Source organism: Girardinichthys multiradiatus, chromosome 15 (assembly GCF_021462225.1).
Source record: "Girardinichthys multiradiatus isolate DD_20200921_A chromosome 15, DD_fGirMul_XY1, whole genome shotgun sequence".
NCBI classification, from domain to species: domain Eukaryota; kingdom Metazoa; phylum Chordata; class Actinopteri; order Cyprinodontiformes; family Goodeidae; genus Girardinichthys; species Girardinichthys multiradiatus.
This window is the reverse complement of record NC_061808.1, coordinates 5,514,385-5,536,941: the sequence shown is the minus strand read 5'-3', so window position 1 is coordinate 5,536,941 and position 22,557 is coordinate 5,514,385. Positions and strand designations below refer to the sequence as shown.

The following is a 22,557-nucleotide window of genomic DNA, read 5'->3' as shown; positions in this document are numbered from 1 at the left end:
AAATGGATGAAAAAGCTCAAAGAACAACTTTTAAACAGACAAAGCATCTGCAGATCAGAAAAAAGCAAAACGATTAGAATAAACTATGTCCCATTATACAGACATTAGAAGCGACCCGAGACATTTGCACAGTACTTTACAAGTGTAATTATTTTGACGGAAACAAAAATCCGTTAAATGATCGTTGAAAACGTTTTACGCAGCTGGAGCTTCTGGAATGTTTCACGTTTCCTAATTAAAAGCCTATTAAGGCAGAGGTGGGGTTCTGGCTCCTGATTGGTGGGTGTGGGTGGGTGCAGTGGGAGGAGAAGGCGTGGAGCTGCTCCTTCACCAAGCCCGGCCGCAGTTCGGTGCGTAAAGAGCGCAGAGAAAGCGCGCAGACGAGTGGTGCACTGGATTGGATTTTACTGATTCCTCTCTCCGTTAAATCTGAACTACTCTCTCAATGAAGCTTGGTTCTTCTCCGTGAGTTCTTCGCCATGAGCTGCCTGGATGTGATGTACCAAGTGTTTGGTCCTCAGCCTTATTTCAGCTCCTACAGCCCCTACCACCACCAGGTACGGAGCATTTCTGCACGGATTGTTTTTATCGCGTCGGCATTCATAATTAATCGTGTTCAGCTTCTGCAGACTCAAACTGCGGTTAAAATCCTCCCAGAACTTCATAATTTGATGCCTTAACAAGACTTTTTCATCGTTAAAACAACTTCAAAATAAATTTTAAAGAACTTGCTTAGCGCGTAACTCTTGTGAAAGTACCGCTGGTACAACCAATAAAAGCTCAACGTTTTGAATCCTTTTCATTGATGGAAAATCGTAAATGTTTTTGATTAAATGAAATTCTCAATTAGGTGCATCTTTTGCAATTAGAGAAATAAAGCGCATCAAATCATTCAGATTTAAAATATTTTTTCTTCTATATATGTTTTATTGTTGTCTGTTAGTAAAAATAACTAAGAATATTAATATATCAAAAAAGATTATTACTTACAATATTTTTGAGGTTTTCTTTGCATTTTACTAATACAAGTGATACATTTGAAATATATATTAATATATGAACCAAGTAGCCTAAATTGGGGAAAGCCTGCAATTTATCTTTAATTTTTATCTTGATGTGCGTTTTATTTAATAAAAATAAAACAACTAGTTTGCAAATAATTTTTATCCATGAATCAGTTGAATTATTCACGTCAGATTGTGAGTCAGTGGAGGGAGGCCCGAGAAACCCAGCAGCAGGTTTTCAGTCTTTTCAGACTTTCCCCCACTCTATTTAAAACTCTCAGTCAACATGCAAACATATTTCACATAGTGTGAAAACTCACTGCGTCTGTCACCTAAACACTCTGCAGATCAATCTGCTGCCATACTGAGCAGTTTCACAGCTGATTTGTAATTTTACAGAACATTTGCACATGTAAGTTCAGGAATTGCACATGCATGTTGGCTTTGGGTCAGAAAATATATGCAACAACTTGCACTATAAAAAAGAAAAACAATAACTTTAAGTATTCCCAAATTTATTTAATGATACATCAGTAGACAAAACATTTCAAAGTTTTTGTCCTGTTCATGCATTTGACATAAGACGTTTCATCAGTTCCTGAAATAAACCTTTATGAGGTTTGCAGGTCAGGTGTCAAGGCTTTTTTAGGTTGGCAATAATAGGCAGAAGTTGAAACAAAACAAACAAGAACACAAACCCTAAATCTGTCTGTGTCTCCTTTCCAGAAGCTGGCTTTGTATTCCAAAATGCAAGACCCTCAAGAGATCAGCAGCCGGCTCGGCCCATCGGGGCCCCTGGCTATCAAAGAGGAGGACAAGGAGCTGCCGCCGGGCGCCGAGTACCTTGGCTCCCGCTGCGTCCTCTTCACCTACTTCCAGGGCGACATCAGCACGGTGGTGGATGAGCATTTCAGCCGAGCCCTTAGCCAGACGACCGCGTACCCGATGCCGAGTGGGCACAAGGCTGCGAGAGGTGCGTGCATCTGTGGTTTCCCCAGTTTTAATTCAAGTCAAGTTTATTTATATAGCGCTTTTCAGCAACAAGGCACTAAAACAAACTTTAGTACAAAACTGTGTGCAAATATTACCTAAATATTGTTCAAACATTACAGCCACACATGATGGTTTTAATTCCACCCTTCAGTCAAAACCACAGATCTGAAAATCAGTTGTTTTGTTTTAGTGCAAACTTTTGGGCTTCTGCACCGAAGCTTCAGATGTTTGTGTTGTGCTGCAAAGCATTGTGATAAAACGAAAACACAGTTCTGTGTTGCATCTACACATACCTGGACAACAAACAAAAATATGTCCTTGGTGTACAAGTACATAACAGGGATATTGTACTTATAAGTCTGCAAACTGGGGAAAATAAATATTATTTAGATTCTTTATTTAGAACTTTGCTGATGGAGGTCTGTTTGCAGGCGTTAAAGAGAGACACTAGAGATGGACCGATGAGCCTTTCCCTGGCCGATGACGATTTCTGGTTATCTTTGAGTTCTGAGCTTCAAATTACACTTTTGATTGACTGATTCCAGTTAATTTTTCCTAGGGAAAATTAACACGTAAAAGAGAAAATAATGTTCTGCAGTTTACAGATAGAGGTAGTTTTGAATCCAACAGAAAATTATTATTACAATATTCTTCCTGTTTATGTATGAAAGCGTGTGAACCTAACCTCTATCTGTTTTTTTTATCAAACTTAGAGATGAGGTATCATGCTGTTGGTTGATGTGTTTATTGGCCTTCTGACCACCGATCAGAGCTGATCACGGGAAAATTAGCCATTTCCAGTCTCTGACTGATCGACTGGTGCAGCTCAAATAATTTCCATTCAAGCACATTTAAAGGTATTTTATGGATTTTTTCCCCCGCCTCTGTTGCACTGCATCGATCACAGATTTATCCCTTTGTTGCCCTATATTTCCTGTCACCTGATGATTCTTTTCTATTCTATTTCGATTTATGTCACAGTTACCTTTATGCCTTAATTAAACAATTTCCGCCATATAAATCAAGCTTTGCTGTTCAAATAGTGACAAACTGATTGGAATAATTTTACTAGGGTTAATTTTTTTACACATCTAACCAGAGTGAGGTTTGCGTTTTGAAATCCTTTTGCAGAGAAACTTTAAAATGTCAGTGTTTTTATGTAACTGAGTAACTTTTGTCAAATGTCCAGAAAATACCAGAAAACGGTAATAGATTTTCATTCCTGGAGTTGTGCTTGCATAATTACTTTTTGTTGGGAAACAGCTTCTCAATTGCAAAAAATTATACAATTAATACATCAATTTAAATTAAAGATGGAGCATGAGCTAAATCAGTCAGATATTTTGCATTTAAACCTTAATATAAATTATCCCTGCTACAAGATTCTAAAATACAAGCTTGAGCTCTGCAGACGGCCTTTTGGTTTTATCGGGACCTGGTGCTCAGTTCTTTACCCCATAATGTCTGTTTCCTCAGATGGATCTTTTCCTATGAGTCAGAGAAGTTTCCCTCCATCGTTTTGGAACAGCTCCTACCAGCCGTCGGTCTCCTCCACGCTGGGCAGCGCTCTGTCTGCCCCCCACACAGAGATCTCCTTCCCCGGTGACCCGTACTCCTCCACCACCCTGCACAGCCACCTCCACCAGCCCAGCCCTGACACCTGGCACCCGTCACACCACCACCATCACCACCCTTATTCTCTAGGGGGCGCCATAAGCACTCAGAGCTCAGCCTATCCTCGTCCTGGCGTTCACGAGATGTATGGCGCAACGTTCGACCCAAGGTACAGCTCCCTGCTGGTGCCGTCTGTGAGGTCGCACCACCGCCTGTCATCTGGCAGCGCTGTGCCGGTGCCCAGCAGCTCGCCGTGTGACCTTGGGGGAAAGAGGGACTCGGGGACGGGATCGACCTGGAGCGGTGCCTTTACCGGAGCCGGAGCAGAACTCAACATAGAAACAGGTACTCTGAAGTTGGTTTAGTTTAAAGCAAAAACCAGGCAACATTTTTAATCCTTAATGTCTCAACACTCAAAGTGATAGTTTAGTTTTTCAACTAGGGTTGTGCCGAGTAGAAATAAATAGTCTGTGTCTCACTCAGAGTAATCAGCAGGGAGTTGAACTAACAGCTACCGAGAGCAGGAACTTCTCCAGAGGAATTTCTACAAACTAAAACATCTGAAACGGACTGGAGTCGAGGCAGATTTCCTGCAGGATACATTCGGCAGCTTCAGTGTAAACAGTTAGCATAGCAACATCAGTGTCAAAGTTAAAAAAACAGCGACAAAAAAAACGACTGTTTCCTGTAAAAGTGAAGAGATGTGCTCATTGGCTTTACAAGAAGGTTTGGGGTTGGAGCCTTCATTGTTGGGAATTTTCTCCTAAATGATCCTAAATCTGAGGAGCTACTAGCTTGACTCTCAAATGAGAAATTCATAAACATTTTCCAAAATTGAAATCCCTCTAAGTGTCGTCTGCTGCAGATAATTCATTGGTGGAAAAAAGAGATCTAAATGGGGAAAAAAAACTTTAAATAAATAAAGAAGCGGTTCATGATCATTTTCAGTCACAAAGCACTTTTCACAATGCTAATTCAACATCACTCCTACTGAGGGAGATTAAGTTAAGGAACTAAAACTGTTCATATTTGGGCAACATATGGTAGTGGATTATATTACTTACTGCCCGAACAAATTCACATTTCCCTTTCTTCTTCTTGATTCATATTTAAGAGACTGTGGAGATTATTTTCTGCTGCCCAGCAGGGAAATATCACAAAAGGACACACAGGTTTCTCAATTTTACTGGAGGTGTTTTTCAATCACCTTCTGATGTGCTTTCTTGGTTTTTAGTCAATGTTTGGTTAAATTTATTTTACTGACTATTTTTTATCCTTAGATGTGGTTACATTGAAAGCACTCTGGTCACACAGTGTGATACTAGAATTAAATGAAGATCTGTTTCCGTCCCTTGGATCGACTTACACAAAGTGCTTAAAACCAACAAACTGGCCGTCAGTCAGCACCTTAACACCAGCTGTCAGCTCCCTTTTCTGCTGCTGTTGCTTTTTTCATCCCTTCTTTGCCTCGGGCCACTTCTACTGCTTTTATCAACAAGCTTCAATCGGTGTCTAATCTTTCTTTTCCTCCCTTTATCTTGTCTTGTTATTCTTCCTTTCTTTCTCACCTTTCTCAGGTCTGCAGGCACAGGATAAGAGCAAGGATCTGTACTGGTTTTAGAGAGCACTGAGACTCTTCCTCACTTCTTCCTATTTTGTTTTTTTTTCTCCACTCCTGCTCTGCTCTTAGAAACTTTGAGACGAAAATCCTTTTTTTTAATGGGGGTATAACAGCTTCTGGTCTGCTTGCAGCTCTGCGCTATAGTGGACTGTGCAGCAGCAGCAGCAGCAACGTGCAGCCCTGCTGATCTGAACGCCGACAGCGTGGATGCAAAGCAAGCTTGGAAACAAAAGTGGACTCTCTGAAAGCCAGGAAGGAATCCGATCTGGACGGATATGGACAAAGACAAGAGTCTTTGTGCTTCTGTGACAGGCAGGGACTACATTCCTAAGCTAGAAAATACGTCTAGGGGACAGACGGACAGAGACACATGTGGAGTCACAGTCCAACGCGGAACACTCGAAAGACTTGGCAGGACCTTCCTTGCTGGGCCAACTGGGCTCAGACACTGGGAGTGTGTTATGGCTGGGGGAAAATCTGTGTTGGTGTTCAGGAAAGATTCTGGCAGACGATAAAGGCAGGACTATTCTGGACACTTTGGTGTTTGGGGATTCACGTTCCAACTGGACATATCTGCTCAGCACCAATTTAAAAAAATCAGGATTTGTTGGACTTTAACTGATTTCGGAAGCATTTTAGGCCATGACTGCAACAGCAAACCTCATCTGAGTCCTCATCCTAACCCCATAAACCCTTTAAAATGGCATCAAAATATAGCATGCTAACTGTAAATCCCGTTTGTATGAGTGTAAATGGATATTATCCTTAAAGGTATTGCACAAAGTAAATAAATTTGAAATGACAGATTCAGAAAGATTGCAGCGATTGATTGTTTTCTATCTATCTATCTATCTCTTTGTTTGTATGGCTGCAAATTTATCCCATTGTCTGTAGTATTTGTCACATAAATCCCTGATGATGCGCTGCATAGCCTTGCTTTTATTTGCGCTTTGAAATATAACTCATATGGTTTAGCTTTCACTTTTTGAATGCAACAGAGGCAGCATCTCTCAGTTCAATCCCCGAGTCAAATGCTTTTAAAATTAAACAATGTTTTGTTCTAAGTTGAGTTTTTAGGATAATCAAAAAGGTAAAATCTTTAGAATTTAGTTGTGAATAAAAGAGTAAAATCATTGCTAAGTTCAAACTAAATAATTAATATCTCTCTTAAAAAGAGAGATATTAACATTAGTTTGTCTGGTAACAAACTAATGTTGCATCAGTTTGTTACCAGATGTCACTCACAAGTATGAGCAGATCAGGCCAGCTAAAGGGCGATCACCACTGTCATTGGGATGAGTATAAAGACATCTTTTTGCTGTGTTTAACACCCATTGCTACTGAGTGAGACAAAACTTATTTCTAATTAGGGCAAACTTGTTAGAGACAAATTAAAGTTTTCTTACAGTGTTTGGTACAATAAAAGTATTTGTTAACATTGTTTTGCATTCACTTTAACTTCATAGTAAAAAAAGGACCACATCTATCTATTGACTTTCACTCAAAAGCAGGCTTTGTTGGACCCAAATCTGCTATTTAAAAAACTTATTAAACTTGGCTAAATACAGCATGTAACCCAAATCCCGTTCGCTTGTTGAGAATAGATGCTTTGTTTTTTCCAATCAAGCCCAAACAAATTTGCAAGCTGGATGCCTTTTCTTTCAATAAAGAAAATGTCCAAACTGCTTTTTCAGTTTTTTGATCAGCAATGATTTACACATCTTGCTCCAAGAAATCTGACTCTGTTTGATTAAAACGTGACAAGCTTTGTTTATTGTTTAACTGTTCAAAAAATCCCACAAATTTTTTGTGATTTTAGTTTTTTTTGACCTGTAAATACTTTTGACTTGTTGATTTTAGCCAATGTGATAAAAAGTTTAGACACCACTGGCTTAGTTGATTAAATTTACATCACGCAGGCTTCTTGGTCCGGTGGATTTTGCATGAAGTTAAAGCCAAATTACCCTTTTTATACTTTATTTGTATTTTTTACGTATTGTTCGACATAGCCTGGAAGGCACTGTTTAGTTCAAATTGAGAAAAAATATATTATGTTTCTTATTTTAATGATAATTTTCAAATAGACTTATTCTACCTTAATGTACCCACTTATTTATATTAACAAAGGTGTTTTTCCCTCTTTTTTTAAAAATAAGAGGAACTGAAACTGGAATTTGGCATTTGTGTCTTTTTGCTGCTGTGCCAAAACCTAACATCAATACAGAGGCATGTATCACACCTTTAATTATGTGTACCATTACATCCCAAATAGATACTGAGATTTAACTTCTCTGCCTTACAATAGATGACCAGTTTCAGACTCTTGGAGCTTAAAGCAGATTTAGAAGCACAAAACAATCCCAGCAGACTTCTTCAGATGTTTCTGCTCTCTTCTGCAGCTTCCACAGGTTTTAGGGACACTTATTCAGATATGACTTTAAAAACAGCAATGAAGCAAGTTGAAATAAGTTATTCGGATTGTATTGAACGTTTTTCTCCAGGTTCGAAACCTTAGAGGATGGTTGTGTAGTAACGGCGTGGCCCAGTCCCTTTTCATGTCTTTGTTCTGGACATTTTATGAATCATTACCTTAAAAACATTTCCAGGACTGCGTCAACATGAAAAAATGTAAACTTCACACCAGTGGCTGCTGAGAAGAAGAAGAGCTGGCGTCTGATGAATGGGAGGAACGATGGCTATTTGAAGCCACTTGACTCTTTCTCTCCTCGCACTCGTGCAGCTGTCAACGACAACTGCTCTTCAACTCGGTAAACACACACACAGACACACACGCCCTCCCTGTGTGCAGCATGCAAGCCGAGCCTCCGACGTTAATAAAGAGGCCATTTAGTGTAAGTGGAGTCCTGCTGCCCTACTGGGACAACTGGTGTGATGTAACTGGATGGGGCAAACACACGACTGTCCCATACCCATTTATTACTGTGGACGTTTTGGGAGCTGTGGTTCTATTTCTATACTTCACTTAAGACTTAAAAACAATAAATAAGAAGCAGATATGTATGTTTGCAAAATGTTCAAAAGAGTTTTATGTCAGAAGTGATAATTTAATTTGAGATCATATTTTACAATATTTTATAATCCTCACCTAATCAACTTATGTTACCTATAAGTTGTTTATTATATTGGTGCTTATTAGGTTGTAAAAACATCCTATTCAAGTTAGAGCAATTTTTTGGCTGATCTGCACTATTGGAAGAATAAAAGATTTGTTGTGCATCTGGACTAAATTTAGATTGGAAATATTTCCAAGTAGTTTCTATTTGTTGCTCTTTTATTTAAATGAATGAAATATTGGCGACCTGTCCAGGGTGTACCCCGCCTCTCGCCCATAGACTGCTGGAGATAGGCACCAGCTCAACCCCGAGACCCACTATGGAATAAGCGGTAGAAAATGACTGAATGAAATATTTATTTTAAACATGTAAGCAACAAATGTCAGCTGAAAAAAATATAATGAAAATAACAATAAAACATTCATGTTCAGTTCAAAAAGCAGCAGAAGGTAATGCTTATTAAATCCTTATTAAATCCTTCCCACATTTAACTCCAGTTTATACATTGTGCATTTCAGTCTAGACTTTCTAACTACTTTCAACATTCTAAATAATTTTCCCTATTATTTGTTGTCCATGTCACAATTATTCAGTTTCCACTTTCCACAAATGTAGCTACACCATTAATTGTTTGTCATACAGTCTACAGAATCTACACACATAACTATGGACAGTCAATTTAATGTTTGTTTTTTATCTGCACTAAAGCAAGTTCATCACAGCTTGGTTTTTATAGTCTGAGCAACAGTTAAACAGGTAGTTCTTTATATACTTTATTTTTACATTATAAACAGACTGAACAAGGTCGCACAGCTCCATATTCACAAAACAAAATAAAGATTATGTCAGGAAAGATAATAAATCCAAACGGTACAAAGAACATCAACAATAAAAAACATAAAGGAGGTAAACAGGTGATACTGTCAGAAAGCTGATGCTGGATCAAACTGCAGACAACGATGAGGGAGCCATGAGGTAAGTGATAAGGTATTTAATAAAGAAATAAGACTTACAATTCAACACAAGACAGGATCATTGAGACAACGGGCATGAAGCAGGCAGCAAACATGGTAGAAAACAGGGTAGACGTCCGAGCAGAGATCAGGTGGAACCAGTGGCAAACAATGAAAACCAGAGAGTTTAAATACAGAAGGAAGTGGAGTATGGACCAATGAAATAATGAGGCTAATCAAGGAGATAACCAGGAGCAGCTGGCGAAGAAGGAATGCAGGAGAACTGAAGGAGTGATTAATTAACACAGATGAGCATGGAGAGCAGGGAGCTAACAGAAAACATCTGAGTGAACAGAAATAAGAAAACAAGTAGAACATTAACAAGAGGAAACCAGAAAAACGTTCCACTTTTCCCAGAAAGCATCACACTTTCGTTTTCGTGCTCTCAAGCGAAATGTCAGCTATTCTACACACTAAATGTGTTTAACAATAACAGACCATTGTTGAGAAAGCCAAAGTCCCGTTATGTCCTTTTTACTCGCCACCATCAACATTTTTAGTAAATGTCTGTCACATTTAGGAAGGCAAAAGTCCAAAATCCCTCTGTAAAACAGACATGTAATACACTGCTCAAAAAAATAAAGGGAACACTCAAATAACATCCTAGATCTGAATGAATGAAATATTCTCATTGAATACTTTGTTCTGTACAAAGTTGAATGTGTTGACAACAAAATCACAGAAAAATCATCAATGGAAATCAAATTTATTAACCAATGGAGGCCTGGATTTGGAGTCACACACAAAATTAAAGTGGAAAAACACACTAGAGGCTGATCTAACTTTGATGTAATGTCCTTAAAACAAGTCAAAATGAAGCTCAGTATTGTGTGTGACCTCCACCTGCCTGTATGACCTCCCTACAACTCCTGGGCATGCTCCTGATGAGACGGCGGATGTTCTCCTGAGGGATCTCCTCCCAGACCTGGACTAAAGCATCCGCCAACTCCTGGACAGTCTGTGGTGCAACGTGACGTTGGTGGATGCAGCGAGACATGATGTTCCAGATGTGGTCAATCGGATTCAGGTCTGGGGAACGGGCGGGCCAGTCCATAGCTTCAATGTCTTCATCTTGCAGGAACTGCTGACCCACTCCAGCCACATGAGGTCTAGCATTGTCCTGCATTAGGAGGAACCCAGGGCCAACCGCACCAGCATATGGTCTCACAAGGGGTCTGAGGATCTCATCTCGGTACCTAATGGCAGTCAGGCTACCTCTGGCGAGCACATGGAGGGCCATGCAACCCTCCAAAGAAATGCCACCCCACACCATTACTGACCCACTGCCAAACTGGTCATGCTGAAGGATGTTGCAGGCAGCAGATCGCTCTCCACGGTGTCTCCAGACTCTGTCACGTCTGTCACATGTGCTCAGTGTGAACCTGCTTTCATCTGTGAAGAGCACAGGGCGCCAGTGGTGAATTTACCAATCCTGGTGTTCTCTGCTAAATGTCAAGCATCCTGCACGGTGTTGGGATGTGAGCACAACCCCCATTTGTGGACGTCGAGCCCTCATACCATCCTCATGGAGTCGGTTTGTAACAGTTTGTGCAGACACATGCACATTTGTGGCCTGCTGGAGGTCATTTTGCAGGGCTCTGGCAGTGCTCCTCCTGTTCCTCCTTGCACAAAGGCGGAGGTATCGGTCTTGCTGCTGGGTTGTTGCCCTCCTACAGCCTCCTCCACGTCTCCTGGTGTACTGGCCTGTCTCCTGGTAGCGCCTCCAGGCTCTGGACTACGCTGACAGACACAGCAAACCTTCTTGCCACAGCTGGCATTGATGTGCCATCCTGGATGAGCTGCACTACCTGAGCCGCTTGTGTGGGTTGTAGAGTCCGTCTCATGCTACCACGAGTGTGAAATCACCACCAACATTCAAAAGTGACCAAAACATCAGCCAGAAAGCAAAGGTACTGAGAAGTGGTCTGTGGTCCCCACCTGCAGAACCGCTCCTTTATTGAGTGTGTCTTGCTAATCGCCAAAGATTTCCCCCTGTTGTCTTTTCCATTTGAACAACATGTGAAATTGATTGTCAATCAGTGTTGCTTCCTAAGTGGACAGTTTGATTTCACAGAAGTTTGATTTACTTGGAGTTATATTGTGTTGTTTAAGTGTTCCCTTTATTTTTTTGAGCAGTGTATAATATCATAACCTAAACCTTCCCCCACAGTTTTATGAACAGCATCCCAAGTCCAGAAAACATGAAAGCTGAGTTTCTCACCGATTTGTCTAGATTTTTGTCTTGGAATAATGGAAAACGTCATTCAAAATTCTTCCACATAACATTTTTCCATCTATGTGAGGCTGTAGTAGTGTAGTAGTTTTAGTTACAGCTGCCCAATCCTCTGGAAGATTTGCAGTTTCCAGTTCCTTTCCCATTTAGCCTTGCTGTAATTTGTAGAATGGACCTTTAAGTCAATAATATGTCTGTATAATTCTCCATTCAACTTTCCACAAGGTTTACCATTTTATTCTCGAATGATCATGTGCGTAACATTGGTTATACACTGTATGTGGTCCTTGGTTACCCGGTTATAACATCTATAAACTCTTGCTGTCCACCAGACGCAGTGCTGGAACTCTATGCCTCTCCTACTGAATTAAAGTTCTGTTCATCTGATTTAAAGTTTGGACCATAAGTAGACCACCTCAAAATCTGCCTTTCATTTTGAACATTTTGGTTGTTTAACTTAACCAAGACAATCATAGAAAGCCAGACCCTCTGGTTCTGGATATTATGTCCTTTGGCAAGCTGTGAGCAACCCAATAGTCTCTGCAGAGGCCTGTCTGATGGTCCTACTACAAACCTGCATTATGACAGACTAACCCTTTCCTGTATTAGGTGAGTTAGGATTTTTAGAAAATATTTCTTTTTGCTAAATACCAGAATAATGAGAAAGATAATTTTTTTAAACATTTTTTAAACTAAAAAATGTTCGTAAATTTCCTTAGTACCTGATATAATTTCCTTAGTTTAGTTAAACAATGGTTTGGTAGAATTCTGGCCCATTCCTACTGACAGAACTAGGGTAAATGAGTCCGGTTCTTAGGCCACCTTGCTTTTTCACACCTAGGGCTTTTATGAGGACAACTTAAAAATATTATATTTTGTCCTTAAGCCAATTTGTATCTTCCCTGGCTGTGATTTGTTGACCCATTTGTGCCCAAACTTTAACTTTCTTGCAGATTTCTCAAGACGGTGGTTCAATACTTTGGCACAATGTCATTTCCTTCTGACATCACATATATTTGAAGTGCACCAGTCCCTCCTGCAGCAAAACACCCAGAGAGCATGACGATTCCACCCTAAACAGCATGGATTAGAGTGGATGATGTTCTCATACTTGCAAGCTTTTGCCTTTTACCTCCAAATTTAACAATCGTCATCATGGTCAAACACTTCAGTTTTAGTGTATCAGACCACAGGACTTATCTGATGAAGCTAAGGTCTTTCTCCCTGTGTGCATTTGCAAACTGCAGTCTGGGTTTCTCTCTTCCTCTCTGAGTAATGGCTTCTTCATCTCCAAGAGGCTTTTTGGACAAAGTGGATAATTGCACTGTCCCACCAGCCCCAGCCAGCATCTTCACACAACCTTTTTCTTTTGTTCTGGGGTTGATTCAGACATTTCAAACTAAAACAAGTTGATCCCTGTAAAACTGACCCGTCTCATTTCTGGACAGCATGAAAGCTGGACATTCCTATTGTGTTCATAATTGTTTGTAAATGTTTGAACAGATCAACGTGGTACCTTCAGGTATCTGGAAGTCATACCCAAGGATGAACCAGACTTCTTGTGGTCCACTGCTCCTTTCCAGAGATCTTGGTTTATTTCATTGCTTTTTTCATTAGGTCAAATAAGGAAGCAGTGTGTTTGAGGTGTTGCCTTAAAGTCCATCCACAGATCTGCCTCCATTTGACTCCAATGTTGTGAATTAACCAATCAGATGTTTACAAAGCCATGACATCATCACCTTGGCGTTCCCAAGTGGTTTGAAGGTACATTCGATGGTAGAAGATTTATCAAAAGTAAACTAATACAAAATTCTCATAGTTACTAACTCATTATTCTGGCATTTAACACAAATTTAGTAATCATAACCGACCTAAAACAGAAATGTTTTGTCTGATTTATGAGATTAAACTGGAGATAAAATAAAGCAGCTATTGGGGACACTGAACTGAATCTTAAAATACTTATCTTAAGTTTAGATTTTGCATTATTCAATCTAGTTTTCTGCTTTTTTGGTGATATTTAATGCACGTGTTATGTTTCTTCAGAAAAATAAGGATTAAAAAAAACTGTCTTAATTTTATTCACTATTTGGAAGAAAAGGGACAAACCATGAAGTCAAACAAAAGATGCTTCATCTGATCCATATGTTCTCTTTCTCAGGCGCAGTGTGAGTGAGTCCCAGGGAGACAGCTGTAGATCCATTTCAACCTCTAACTCAGGCGACGACAGACGTCAAAAGGGTGGAGTGGTTCTGTTCCTTTCGCTGTAAATACTCACAAACACTCGTATTTGATTTTCTGTGTCTCATTGCAGCATTTAACCCATAAAGGAATAACCTTTAGAAAGATGTTAGTGTTAATTCAGCACTGGTAGACTTAGAAGGTGTGACGCTGTGCTAATAGAGTGAAACAGAGCTGAGGTCAAGGACAAGAGCCTCCTCTTTTAATCAGAGCATGAAGAAGGAACGAGTGCAACTGATTCATCGCTTTAATAACTCGTTAACATCATTATGTCTTAATCAAGACAAAAAATGGACTGTTGGTGCATTTTATATTCTATATTTACTATAATTTATCAGTGTAGCAAATCTTAGAAACTGTAATCATTTACAGTCTAAATGTATGGAGTTATTGCTATAACAGCTTCCATGTTGCAAATAATTTTATTCCCAGTGTGTTTGCTCATTTTTCACCTATTGTATTAATTTAAAAGAGAGACAATGAATAAAAAGAAGAAACATTTGCCTCAGCCTCTGTCAATAAGCAACTTCTAGATTTCATTTGCTACTAATCACTGTTTCAGAGATTTAATTATTCCTTAGTTCTGTGCAAGAACTGCCTTATAAGAGAAAGCTGACGGCCAAAAGACATTCTTTCTACTCAGAATCTGACAATCTCTTCTGGTTGCGGCTCTCATGGACAAGTTTATTCAAATTATTCCAAGAAGGAGAGGCCAAACTATGCGAAATTATTAGTAAAATATGGGAATAATCAACCTCGTTTCCCCAGTGTAACTCCTGTTCAAAGTCCTGTTCATTTGGCTCAAAACCCTGAAAGATACAAACATTAGTAGTTTTGACTAAATTCATGCATCTTTAATCTCATTAATCATCAGTATTCAGCAAAGATGCTAGTAGATTTCGCTATGCTCACGGCTCAAATCATTCTCTTTTTAAGAATTGTGTCAAATTGTGAAGTTCCTGTTCTTCTCTACAAATTAGCACAAGCTCAACCAGATTAGATGGAATGTGACATCAATTTTCTGGTCTTACCACAGACTCTCATCTGGGTTCAGGCCTGAACTTTGACTGGGCCACTCTAACACATAGAACACATTAATCTAAACTGGTGTGCATCTGTATGTTTAGTGTCGTCCTCCTTCAAGTAGGTGAACCTCCAGCTCAGTCTCAAGTCTAACAGGTTTTCTTGTTTGGGTTTAAACTTCATTCATTTACCACCTTCTCTGTGCTGCTGACATTCCCCCACAGCATGATGCTGCCACCACCATATTTCATGGTAGCAATGGTGTGTTCAGGGTGTGCTGTCACACATAGCATTTTGCAAGTAGGCCTAACTTTAATTTGGCAAACTGTAAATGGGACTTCTTATAGCATTCTTTCATGAATTCAACAATCTTGCCATTCTCAGGAGAGATTTGTAACATGCGCAACTAATTATACTGCTGCCAACAGATTCTTTCACGTGAGCTGTGAATCTCTGCACCTCCTCCAGACCTTTTCCTGTAGGCTGCTTCTCTGAACAGTGCTGTCCTTTCCTTGCCAGTCAGTTTAGGTGGAAGGTTATGTCTTGGTAGATTAGCAGTTGTGTTGTACTCTTTCCATTTCATGGATGATATATTAAAACAGTTCTTTATGAAATGTTCAAAGCTTGGGATGTTGTTTAGTGATTTGAAGATGGGTAAAAGAACCCCGTAGGTCCATTGTTTTCCTGACCATCTTCTATTGACTTTCCATGCGCTCTCTCTTCAGCACCTGCAGGACAGAAGTCCAAATGGCTAAATGCAGATCGCTATCTGAGACAACTCAAGCTTGCTCCTTTTTGAGAAGAGCTGAACAAGTAGCTGCAAACATATCTGAATGTTAAATGAACTTTTTATTTAAGGAATGTCCAAAGAGCACACAATGAGAAGAAATGCGAAGAATGAAAGGATTTGTATTATTGTAGAGTTCATTTAGATGTCCTTGTCAGTTTCTGCTGCAGTGTTGCACCTCCACCAAAATGACCAATAAATTCATTTTTATACAATCACCCCGTGGCGTTCTGCTTCCGTGTGCCCCTCTGAAATCCTCATACCCTGCGGAGGAATGTGAAGCCTGTTAATTCCTCTGAGCTGCAGAAACACTTGCTAGCACATTCGCTCCACATTCACTGCACATTAACAACTCATTCAGCGTATTCCTAACACTAAAAAAGCTGAGTGACTGCCAGCTGTGCACAGGGATTCTTCTCAATGAGATAATTGTCTTCCAGGGGAAACATTTACAGTTTTAATTTAGTGCTGCATTACTCTCCCACTGATAAATGAACAAAGTATCCTAATTTATAGTACGTAAATCTGCTTTTATGCCATTTATATGCTTGGATTCTAAAACCTTATCCTAAAAATGTTGAAAATCTGTTTTTTTGTCATATTTTCTACAACACGAAATTATAAACATTTGGAGGGAATGTTGTCTTGTTTTAACGTCTGCGAGTAGATTTGGTAATTTTGTTTTTAAGTACTTCACGTCAGTTTAGGATCTGTTTTGACTTTTTATTTTTATTTTTTAAGACTAAAGGTTTGTTGAGGTGTAAAGACCTCAGACGGTCACATCGCGACTTGGTGGTGCAAACATGACTCACTGGATGCAGAGTTTCTACAGTCCAGATGCACTCAGACATACAGTTTTCATCTATTTGAACAGGTAATCACTTCAGTTCAAGACTCACTGTGGGTTTTTGTGACAGAAATCAGTGACAAGTCACTGTCCTGTCTTCAACCTGGTGCTTGATGAGCAGCTGATTACTTGAATCCAAGTGGGATTTCTGGAAGTCTCCCAAGCTTGTGTCTATTCTTTTAATGGACACTGTAAATGCTAAAAAGTTAAAATGGAATGGTTTTGATTTATTCATGTGCAAAGTCCATAGAAACAAAGCCAACTGAGCTCTAACTGAAAAGGAGAAGATGCAATGTTTAGAAACATCATCATGGAACATCCAGTTAGAAACTTCTGGCTCTACTACTAAAATGAACATGTTGGGGTAAGTAACTGATGATTCTACACCACCCTAGGGTGTAAATGCAGAGGTGATTTGTCTAATATGTTTCTGTGCTGGCCACCCCTTTAACCCACTGAACACTGAGATGGGTTCTAGGACTATGCACATAAATACTTAGACCAGGGATACCCAAGTCCAGTCCTGGAAAGCTACTATCCTGAAACTGTTAGATGCATGCCTGCTCCAACATCCTGAATCAAATGCCTGAATTCCCTCATCGTTGTAATTCAGCTCTGCAGAGAGCTGGTAAAGATTTATTCATATGATTCAGGTGTTTTGGTGCAGGGATACATCTAAAAGTTGCAGGATAGTAGCTCTCCAAGACTGGACTCAGGCACCCCTGAGTCAGATGGAGGTTTTAGTCACTGTCTGGTTGCTTTTTTCAGCAGAAACATTCCTCCCAAAAGCAGCTACATGTTCAGGCGTGCTCTGCAGGGATCTCTGTGAAAGCGGAAACATTAGTAATCAAGCTGCAACATTTTTGTACCATTGTAGAAATAATAATAAGAAAAATGTAATAAAAAACTAAATTAAAAACTGCAGACAAATTGTCTACATTTAGATCGATGGGTTAACTATCTTTCTGCTGCAGCTGCTGTCTTGCACATTCTTTATACTCATTCCTATTCTTTCAATTGCTCTCTTTGGTCAGATAATTTCTTTTTCTTGTCCTCCATCCTTTAGTCTGTGATCTCTGCTGTTAGAGCAGATCCCAGTTAAGTGAAGCTCTCGGATTTCTTCAGCGTTGATGGCTTTTTATAGGAGAGATGGAGCGGAACAGCTCCCAGACAAAGCCGAGTGAATCCTCCTGCTCTGTTCTGCAACATTCCACACATTTCTACAACTGCTTGTGACAATTTGAAGGGCAAGGAGAAAGACACAGGGCAAAGAGGGGCAGAATGAGGAAAACTTTAGTTGACACTTAAGTTTCACCTTTTAACCTTCCTCCCTTTATTACACTTTTTTTCATTAGGACACAGGATAAAAATAAAAAAACAACCAAACTCTGTTTTGGGTTTGTGTTTCACTCGTTCTTGTATGTACCGTTTAGTTTTCACTGTTTCTGTTGCAGCTGCATGGTGGTGCAGTTGGTAGCGCTGGGTTTAAATTCTAGCCTGGGTTCTAGCTGCATGGAGTTTGCGTGTTTTCTCCGTGCGTTCGTGGGTTTTCTCCGGGTACTCCAGCTTCCTCCCAAAGTCCAAAGACATGCCTGTTAATTGGTCTCTTTCAATTGCCCGTAGGTATGGTTTTGTATTTTTGCGTTGCCCTGTGATAGACTGGCAACCTGTCTAGGGTGTTCCCCACCCCTGGAGAAAGGAACTAGTCCCTTGAGACCCTGCGAGGATAAGTGGGTATAAACAATGGATGGATGGATATTTCTATAGTATGTTAGTTTCTCTGCACTGCCTCGGTCGTTGTTACTTTCCCAACTGCAGCCCATCAGTAATCACTCAGCAGGTTCCCATCAGAATTATAACGGTTTAATTATTAGATTCTGCTGTTGCTTTTCTTGCTCCGTCCAAATCTTACAGTTTGTTTGGTGTTTTCCTGAGTCTCATGAACTTTTACTGCATTGATCTTTTAGCTTCTGCAAGTTCAAATTTACGTTTTTATTCAATATTTTATTTCACAGCATGTAGTCTAGCCGTCTTCCTGCCTACCTCCTTCCAGCATTTATACTTGCGAGTAACCAGCGTTGTGACTTCCTTGCTTTTTTTGGTGTCTTTAACAAAAAGAAAAAAAAAAAAAGATTATGAATCCATGTAAATAATTCACAGGCTCTTTATCTTGACCCTGTTAAACATCAGCCAATCAAAGCAGTATATTTTTTGGTGATTACTACGTAAACTTTGAGAAAGAAAAAAAGCCAATGCAAGATTTATTTTTGAAATATGCAGACTGAAATTTGCTTTTCATAATCATTTTTAAAAGGAATTTGGATTCTCAACTTATAAAGGACCATTAGTTCCTTATTTTGAATATGTGGTGGACCCAGGCTAGGCAGAGGAAGAAGCTGGACTGAACATATAAAGAAGCTTTTGATTTTATTTTAAAAAACACATGACGATCTCACTATATTCAGACAAAACATGCATATTTGCTAAATATTTGAGAAATTATCTTGAAACTCTGTCAGTTGTGTTACATAGAGAATTTGCCTGTTCTCTTAACAGACGTCTCAATTACCAACAACATTTTATTTTTGGTCAAATTTAATGAATATTTTAAGAGAGGTTCTGTAAGTGTAAATGTTTGCATTACTTAAATTAGAAATTAGTAGGGGACAGATAAACAGCAGAGCTTTTGGGCAACAACACTGGAACAATTAAAACCTTTTATAGGAGGATAAAACTTTCTGTTCCTCTATCTACAATGTGCCTTTCTGCTGCTCCTGACAGAAATATGATTTCAGTGATATGTCGTCTCATGTGTTTTTGAGCTGAAACTCTTGTATCCACAAGGAAAAATACGTAGAAATCAAACTGAAGCAAACAAGAAGCATTTTTAGAGTTTTTATTCCAGCTTCCATGAGGTTAATTTGGCAGGTGTGTTACTGGACACCTGCAGGACAGCAGTAGCGAAATGACACAGTCAACTCTCCACATGTTAACACTTTAGGAGTTGTTTTCAGACAGTTCTAATTTATTTTAAGGCAGTTAAAAAGGATTGTTCTCTATTTCCCTTTGAAGTATATAATATATATAATATGTTAGTGGTACAAATGTACATTTTACAGAGGTAACTGTATATTTTGTTGACCTTTTTAGTACTATTAATATGTGAGATTTAGTTTTACTCTTAGCCTTGCAGGTAGGTTTATTTTTTGAGTTACCACAAGACGTCAGATTACTATTTTCAAAATGCATTCGCGTCTGCTAACAAATCAACATCTGTGTTCATTTCTCATAAAATGTAATTTTCCTGTGTTTTCCGCATATCCAGCTAACACAAGCATATTGTTATTTTATACATGTCATGGAGAGCCGAACTAACCAAATGTCAGAACCATTCAGTCTTTTTCAGTCTCTGTAAATCAGATGACAGCACAAACACCTGGTGCCAAAGCTTACATCAACAAACTCGGGGATGGGAACCATTAAAAAGGTCTTTAAAACTGTAGATCAGCTTGTTATGGACCAACCGAGCGTTGATCGGCAGAGAAACATGTCTGCTGGAGGCACAGCTGCGGTTCTTGTTATCCTGGGTCTGACTGCCAAACTGTCAGCTGGACGGTAAAACAAATCCTGCTGCTGATCTCACACTGACTGACTTTTGTTGAGGTTTGTTTAGATCAAACATGATTTCCATTGATTTAAACTGGAGAAATGAAAACTGTAACGTGGAATGAACCATGAACCAAAGTAAATAAAACGGTGTTGGGGTCGTGTGGTAGTTCTTTGCCAAGCTCCAGATTCAAAGATTCGCTTGAGATTAACAATGCCATCTGATTCTATAATGTTCTTTTCAAGTTCATGCAGAGTTTCAGGCTTTTATATGCTGTTTCTTCGCCTAAAACAAAGCAGCTTAGTTTTAAAGCAGCAAGGAAATGTGCTAAGACAAATTAGCTTGATTCTGTTGTGCAGCTGGAGACACTTTTATGAATTCCTAGGTGAAAATGAGGGTTATAAGGAGTCAGTAACATACCTGCAATGGACAGTGGTCAGAGTGATCTCAGGTTGCAGAAATAGCAAGACATTATTTTCTAGTTTTAAATATCAACCATTAGTTTGTAATTGCTTGGTTTATGTTTTATTCAGCAACGTAAGACGCAATTTATGCTAGCCTGTTTTGTCAGGTTCGGCGTAGCAGAGGACCCCAGAATGCAGACGGACAGGAAGCATAGGTGGTGAGTAAATAATTTAATAAATGAAACTCACTTTCAGAAGGTGATGGCAAAAACAGGCATGGACAGGCTTGGCAGGAACAGCAAGAACTGGTTGAAAACATGGTAACATAATCCGAAATGTTTCCGCGAAAGACTGAACAGGGTGAGGGTGTATATAAATGGCAAGACACAGGTGAAAAACAAAACTGACTGACATAGTGCAGGTGGGCCAAATGAAGCTGATTGCTTAACAGAGACAGAGAGAACAAAACGTGACTGGAGCAAAACAGAAATTCAAGGATACAAACCAATCAGGAAAACATAAATGTACAGAACATGAACTAGAACACAAGAAACTAAAGCCAGGAAAATAATAAACAGAAACAAGATCCAAAACGTAAACTGAAAACAAGAATAACTAGAACCCGAACAAAAACCCAAACACCCTCAAATCATGACATATTTTTAGCTAAAATATTGAACACTGAATGGGTAAAATACTAAATATTATTATTTTAATGGTATGAACTGTATGTGCATGTTGGGGATTTGACATATCACCAGTGAATTAAAATAATTTCTATTTATAATACATGAGTTACGTAAACATTTTGGAGAACTTCAACGATGCTGTTCCTTACATGAGAAACATGAAATGATGCAGATCTCTGTGGGTTCATTAAACAGCCCTCCATTCAGGTATGGCATGAAATCACTTGCACCCTAAACAACTTTCCTATTGCTTATTGTCCAGTCAGAGAGATTGTCCTCTATGTTGTGCACCGAGAACATTTGTCTATTCGCCACTTCTGGCTAACGGGGCGGAAATGTCTAATTATTTCGAAAGTAATTTAAGTTTTTTGGCTGAATTTATTTCTCATCAGTTCAATCTATATCACTGAAATAAATTCATGAAATCTTATCTTTCATTTTCAGCTTTTTGGTAAGAAAACCTTGGACTGAAACAAGCATGAAAACATTAATGCATCAAGTATGGTCTGATTTATTCTCGCCAGATTCTTCAAAACACTGTTTGGGTTTGAGAAACCTACTGTGGGTGCAGAAGGAGTGACTCGCCCAGTATGGCATTTATTCAAGAACCTCGACTGGCAGGAGGGGAGAGTTGGCAGCTAAAGCAAACAGGGTTATGAAGTCTTAATGCGTTTAATCACTTCCAACATTGCTCTCTGTAGAGATGGTTAAAATAACAGCCCAGATTTGGTCTTTAAATTCTGTTAGGCATGATTTTGTCAGCTGACTTGTTTAAGGAGAATGCGGATTCTATCAAACCTTCATCTCACTGTGTTTTCAGGGTTTTCATAGGCAGATTTTCTATGAAAATATCATATTTTGTGAGAGGTCTTTACATTACACTGCAGTTTATGTGAGTAAAGGGGACAGTAGCAAAATAAACTGATAAGCTGGTATAATAATGTAATGATTCTCCAAATTGCAGATAACATACTGACTTGTCATTACTACTCTACAAAACCATATTTCCAAAAATAGTTACCATTTAGTTCATTATATTTCCAAGTTTGAATTAATTCCAATTATTTCATTTTTGGTTGCCTCATCATCTTAGAGGCAGTGACAGCTCAGGGCACGTTGTCTCTTATCCATAGCCAAAAATGTATCTTATCTGAAAAAGTAGATGAATTTTATTTCTGGTTATAACTTTGTTTTATAAAGAGAAATATCTGCCGTACTGCTGGGGGTGATAAGGTCCAGGTCTACTGCTGCTTCAATAAATATGTGTGTGAGAAAAGATAGCGCATGATCTTGAGGTAGGCCAGAACAGGTATCGGCTCTCAAACATCAACAAAGCCTTAAACACTCAGATTGGTCTCCATGTGTCAGCCTGGATGTCCGCCCTGCTGGGAGGTAATGCTAAACAAA

The 22,557-nt window shown here is 39.2% G+C and overlaps 1 protein-coding gene across 1 annotated transcript; it reads left to right on the top strand.

Annotated features, from left to right (window-relative positions):
* Nucleotides 1-299: 299 nt before the first annotated feature.
* Nucleotides 300-6,160, top strand: vgll2a (vestigial-like family member 2a). The gene is given in 6 exon segments (XM_047387409.1): nt 300-557; nt 1,731-1,977; nt 3,474-3,956; nt 5,364-5,403; nt 5,405-5,474; nt 5,477-6,160. Coding segments are annotated over 6 exon segments (1,005 nt in total). The 5' UTR covers nt 300-479; the 3' UTR covers nt 5,564-6,160.
* The last annotated feature ends 16,397 nt before the right edge of the window (nt 6,161-22,557 follow it).